At 31.5% G+C, this 5975-nt stretch overlaps 1 protein-coding gene across 1 annotated transcript; it reads left to right on the top strand.

Annotated features, from left to right (window-relative positions):
* The first annotated feature begins 802 nt into the window (after positions 1–802).
* On the top strand, positions 803–2897 carry LOC110877884. Its single transcript, XM_022126111.2, has 2 exons — positions 803–1290; positions 1967–2897. The coding sequence occupies exons 1-2, from the start codon at positions 919–921 to the stop codon at positions 2573–2575; spliced, it is 981 nt and encodes a 326-aa protein (XP_021981803.1). The 5' UTR covers positions 803–918; the 3' UTR covers positions 2576–2897.
* The last annotated feature ends 3078 nt before the right edge of the window (positions 2898–5975 follow it).

Below are 5975 nucleotides of genomic sequence, written 5' to 3'. Positions count from 1 at the left end.
ATACCCTTTAGTAAAATTTAAAAACCATTAGTCATAAGAAGTTGATTTTATTGAATATATAATATACGTTTTTACTATATTAAGATTTTTACTATTTTATTTTTCATTTAATAACTTTAGTTCGTTAATTCCTTTTGTTTATACCTACTGTTTCTTTACTTTATAAAGACTAATTTTTTATGTACATATTTTTATGTATTTGTTAGTATAAATTCGAGTTAGTCTATTTTCAACGTAAACTTTTTCTGGAAACAAGTCAGGTTAAATATAATATATTTTCATTAAAAGTAAAGCATTTTTACTGCATATTTTTATGTACGTGTCAGTATAAGTTCTAATTGGTCTGCGTTCGTAAACGTTTTTGGAAACAAGTCAAGTCAAATATATTACTTTTTCATGCTTATTTTATGTATGTTTCCTAAATTTTGTTCTATGCCGAATGAAGTCAAATTGTGATTTCTTTTTTTAAGCTCTAATTAATCTCATTGATTGATTACACGTGTCAAAATTTCTTTAATAAGTTATGGTTATGCGGTATAATTTACATTACGTTTTGATCCAATATCAATGCTTATATAGGTTACTTCAAGTTTATTTGTCACGTCGAAACACGTGTTTTCATATGATTAACGCATCACATAATGCTTGGACTAATCCATTCGATGTTTGTGATGTACCCGCACCGCAACGCACGCGAGATTTATTACTAGTTATATATTAAAGTGTGATATGCTGACAAAATCAATATTAAAATTTACAATTCCAACACCATTTAAAAAAACCTTTTAGCCCCAAGTTTCACTCACTTTTTATGCTCCCCTGCCATTTAAATACCCCAACACTCTCCATCACCTTTTCCCTACTTTGACAACAAAACCACAACCACCATCACCACCACCACCAACCACCAGCATCATAATGCACCGTTCCTCCACCGGCACCGCGGCCGCAAACTCCGTAAACGGCTTCTACACCTTCTTAACTCAAGGTCTAGATGATCTGTTTCGATCATTTCACTCACACAACTTCATGTCCATTCATTTCCTCCAACATGTCCTCTCATGCCTCCAATCTTTCCATTCTCAGCTCATTTCTGTCGTCCAGAAACTCCACTTGCCGGTGGGCGAAAAATGGTTGGATGAATACATGGATGAAAGTGCCCGCCTTTGGGAAGTTTGTCATGTCATAAAATCCGGCATTTGTAACATGGAAACTTACTACTCTGCCGCGGTTACCATCGCCTCCGCCCTCGAAAACCACCACTTTTTAAACCCGCAAATTTCGCGTCAGGTGATTCCGTTTAATCAAAAATCCCTCTTGTATAGGTTTAAAAAAAGAAAAACGGAATAGGTTGGTTTTGAAGGTAATTTTTTTTTTCAAAAGTGTATTTTTGTATTAACTTTTGAAAAATACAGTAAATTACTTTTTTAGTCCCTGTGTTTTAGTGATTTTACGTTCCAAGTCTCTAACCGTTCATTTTATAACGTTTGAGCCCGTTCATTTTATAACGTTTTGAGTCCAATTTTGTTAAAAAATGGACTCAAAAGTTAAAAATTAAACTGAAAAGGACTCAAATGGTTATAAAAAAACGTCGAGGGACTCGGAGCGTTAATAATTTTGATTTTGAACTCAGATAATTAAAACAACTAAAACAAAATACTCAAAAAGTAATTTACTCTAAAATATATATACCTAACTTTATATTCATAAAAATAAAAAAAATAAAAATAAATGTTAAATGGCTGGTATGGTTTTCAGCCGGTTCCAAGTTTCAAACTGTACTGTTAAAAACCAAACCGTGAAACGGGTCGTATATATTTCAAAGTGACCAAACCGGCCAACTTTCTTTGGTTTCGGCGGTTTATGAAGTATGAACACCCTTACACTCGTATTTGTTGAATGCCAGTTACTGGAATTGATGAAAGTAATGGGTTTGATGGATAATTTATGATTGAATTATTCTCAGGTTCTTAGAGGGATCAATGGGTGTCTGCGGGAGCGAGTGGGATTGGAGGAAGAAAACAGGACATTAATCCGAATGCGAATTCAGCCACTGATGATGAAATTCGAAAAAAACGTGTTAATCGAATCGAAATTCAATGGTTTTAACGGGTTCAGAGGAGTTCTTTTCGCATTACAAAACACAAACTCATTGCTCTTGATGATCTTGTTAAGTGGTCTGGTATACTGCTCACCGGTGACAAGGTTTTCTTCATCTTGTCATGGCAATAACACCATGAATTTCACCGAAAGCAAGTCGGTTTTCGGGTCGGGTTTCATGGTTTCCGCGTCGAGATTACATGAGAAAGTGATGGAGAATGAAGATGGACAGAATGGGGTTTTGCTTTATGAGTTTTGGAGTGCAAGAACAGCCATTGAAGAACTGAAAACAGAGGCTGAAAGAATTAGAGGGACTGGAATGGAATTTGATGTAAGTGAGAGGGTTGAAAAGGTAAAAAGTTGTTTTGTGGGGTTACAATGTGGTGTTGAAAATATGATTGTGCAACTTGATGACTTTTTTGATGAGATTGTTGAAGCTAGGAAGAAGCTTTCGGATTTGTGCACTCATAGCTAGGGGTTCAAGACCTCAACAAAAGATTGAGGGTCCAAGTATTACTTACCGGTTCAATCTACATGGGTTCAGGTTTAGTCGTGATGTTTTAAATAGCTAGAGTCAGTTAGTCAGTAGGGTCGAGTTTCTTTCCTTAATAGATAGGATTTATGGTTTCGAGTCTCATTCTTTTACCAGTTTTGCTTTAACCGGCAAAATTTCGAGTTCACTCATTTTGTTGGCAAACGAAAGGGATTAGATTTGTGCATAAAGGAAAAGAAATCAAAGTAGACTATGATTAGGTTCTATTATATATTATTTTATTATAATTCTTTTTATTTTTTAATTTATGGGTTATGAAAGTCATTTTTCACTTGATGGTGTGCTTTTCGTTTTTGAGCTTAAAAAGACACACGATGTTGACCCTTTTGGACATGAAGTTTCTTAACTCAAAAAGAGATAGCTAAAAAGCTGTAATATTATTTAAAACATATTATCTGAAAATGTTGCGTCCAACATATTTGATTTTGTTAAACTGAATTGTTATTTAAAAAATTACAAATTTACTTTGAATTTAAGAAAGATAAGATTGGAAAAAAAAAAAACAATTGTGAACAAATAGTGTGCTTTCTTGAAGATGGCATAGAATATTATTACTTTTATATTATATTAAATATACTTATAGGCTAAAGCTAGGTAGGAAACCCTCCATTTTGAGAAAACCCAGAAAATGCAAAGCTCCCGACTTTTTTTTTTTTTGAAAAAAATAACACATGTAATATACATGTTTTTAAGAGTTTTGAGCAAAAAAAAAAAAAAAACAAAAAAGAGCCGAAGGGATCTTTTTAAAAAAAATAAACAAGTTTCAGCAACTTTCAGCATTTTTTGTCTAACACATGTTAGTCACCGAAGTTTCTGAAACTTGTTTATTTTTTATTTTTTTAAAAGTACTCGGCGCTTTTTTGTTTTTTTTTTTTTTTTTTTGGCCCAAAACTCTTAAAAACATGTATATTACATGTGTTATTTAAAAAAAAAAAAGAGTCGGGAGCTTTGAGTTTCTAGAGTTTCCTAAAATTTTTAAGGTTTTTTGTCTACCAACCCTATACTTATATACACTACCTTATTTTATATACATCAAATAGACAAAGTTCATTTATAAAATTGAAATGAATCTTTCAATTTTAAACAAATCAACAGTCACATCAAATTACAAAAACCAAAGAACTAAAGTATATTAGCTACAAAGCTATACATTTAAAACATAAAGAAGTGCAATAACTATAACAAAATTGACAGAAGGTGCATTAAATATAGCAAATGGATTACAAATGATATGTCTCCTTGTGGTCTAGTTTAAGTCCGCAACAAAAGCAATTCCTATTTTAGAAGCTATGATGCATCTTAGTTATCGTTTTCATGTGAAGATTGTCACTTTTTATTTCCTATCACCCATCTTTATTTTATAACGTGTTATAGTGGAAGATAATTAAACATAAATAAGACGACATCACTTTTTTTGAAACAACACAAAACTATTACGTATGCTATATACTATATAAAGTAATAATAAATAAACATGATGTTATAAATACATATACATTAAATAATAAGGATATGAAACACACATCTCATCTTTTATTCTCTACTATATACTATATAACGTTATAATAAATAAATAAATATGATGCAATAAATACGCATATGTTAAAGTTATAATAAATTATACACTTGTAGAGTAATTTTGATAATTACTCTATAAGATCAAAATAACATTTTACAAAATTACTCTACAAATATCAAAATTACTCTACAAGATAAAATTACTCTACAAATATCAAAATTACTCTACAGGTAAAATTACTCTACAAAGATCAAAATTACTCTACAAGAACATTTTTACAAAATTACTCTACAAAGATCAAAATTACTCTACAGGATCATTTGTAGAGTAATTTTGATAATTACCCTACAAGCAGATAATACAAAAATGTCACCTCGTGTTTTTGTCTTTTTCATGCTCTTCGTACTTTTAATACGTTAAAGTTATTTGTACAAGAACTTTACTTTTCTTTTATCATGTTCTACTCTCTCACATATGTTATTTTTAGTTTCACTTGAACTGAATTTATCTTTAGTGCCTCCTTGCCCATAATATATAATTCGTCATTATTATAGAATGAGATAAACTACCAAGAGAATGTGATTCTCCCTTGGAAAGAAAGTGAAGATATGTCCATATTCAGATAAGAAACAAGAAGAATATAGAAATTACAAACACTAGCTTTAAAAGAAAGCAAATTCCTAATAAGAAAATATTGGTTATAGCATCTCGAATGGAATACAGATAGTTGTTTATGTAAGTTAGGATTGAGTTTAAAACCTATATCACTTCTAATAATAGTTTATTTCAAATATAGATACAAAATAATTTATCTAATATAAAGACCGTATATAAACTAATACTGACTATTAAATTAGAGCATATGCAATCGGGTCCATCGACCCAGATGCTGATGTGAAGGATAGAGGGCATATATAGACATGAAAGAGAGAGGGAGACTGCAAGGTCCATGGCCGCGGATCATCACTCTGTCAATAGTCGATTGAGAGCATTTCTATGAGAGGTGGAAGAAACAGAAAGACAAAGGTTCATACGAAGAGAAGAGAGAAAGGCATCGGTCCATAGAGCATGCATCGCAAAGCGTCTGATGTGGAGGTCAGTGCACCTCCCGGCTTAAAAGAATGTGTGTTAAGACGTCAAATATAATCTTAACAAGAAACAAAAAAATAAAATAAAATAAAATAGAACACGTAAAAGAATGTTTTAGTTCTCATATTTAAACCAAACACCATAATAAAATACAGTGAATTATATACTGATAATATATTATATTATTATGGTATAATGTATTTGAAATTAATAAGTATTGTAGTTTTTGTATAAAATGAGATGAAATATTGATATGATATTAAAGGGGGAAATAACTAATGATATCAGTTGTGAAACAATCATGGAAAAGTAGGCAGGCAGGCAAACACTCAGTACTTGTACAATCTTTGATATAAAGATTCCTTTGGTGGCTCTCAAATCTTATTCCCATACCCAACTTTCTTTACACCTACAACACCCTGCTAAAACAATTTGTACCCTCTGCCTCAAAACTTGTACTTTATTCCTCAATTCATCATTTCTGTCTTTGGGATACTCTTTTAATCCAAAAGATAAAAAGCTTTTGTCTGGTCTTTCTTTCTGGTTTCTGTCTTGTAGGAATTGAAGTTTGGTGGCTGGTGGGGGGTTACTTCAATGTTGTATGGTGAAAAAAAATGAAGAGTGAATTAATGTAGGTATTGTTGTGTGTCTAAATATACACTCTCTTTTCCTTTTTTTCCACCTCATTTACATTTCCTTTACAGAATACTTCAC

The sequence above is a fragment of the Helianthus annuus genome, chromosome 9, assembly GCF_002127325.2.
Source record: "Helianthus annuus cultivar XRQ/B chromosome 9, HanXRQr2.0-SUNRISE, whole genome shotgun sequence".
Lineage (NCBI taxonomy): Eukaryota > Viridiplantae > Streptophyta > Magnoliopsida > Asterales > Asteraceae > Helianthus > Helianthus annuus.
This window is presented reverse-complemented; position numbering and strand designations above follow the sequence as displayed.

What these genes read in the sequence shown, in the direction of transcription:
- LOC110877884 (XM_022126111.2), top strand. Translation starts at nt 919, where the DNA reads ATGCACCGTTCCTCCACCGGCACCGCGGCCGCAAACTCCGTAAACGGC. An exon ending in ACCCGCAAATTTCGCGTCAG is followed by an intron (nt 1,291 to 1,966) that starts GTGATTCCGTTT and finishes AATTATTCTCAG; the next exon opens with GTTCTTAGAGGGATCAATGG.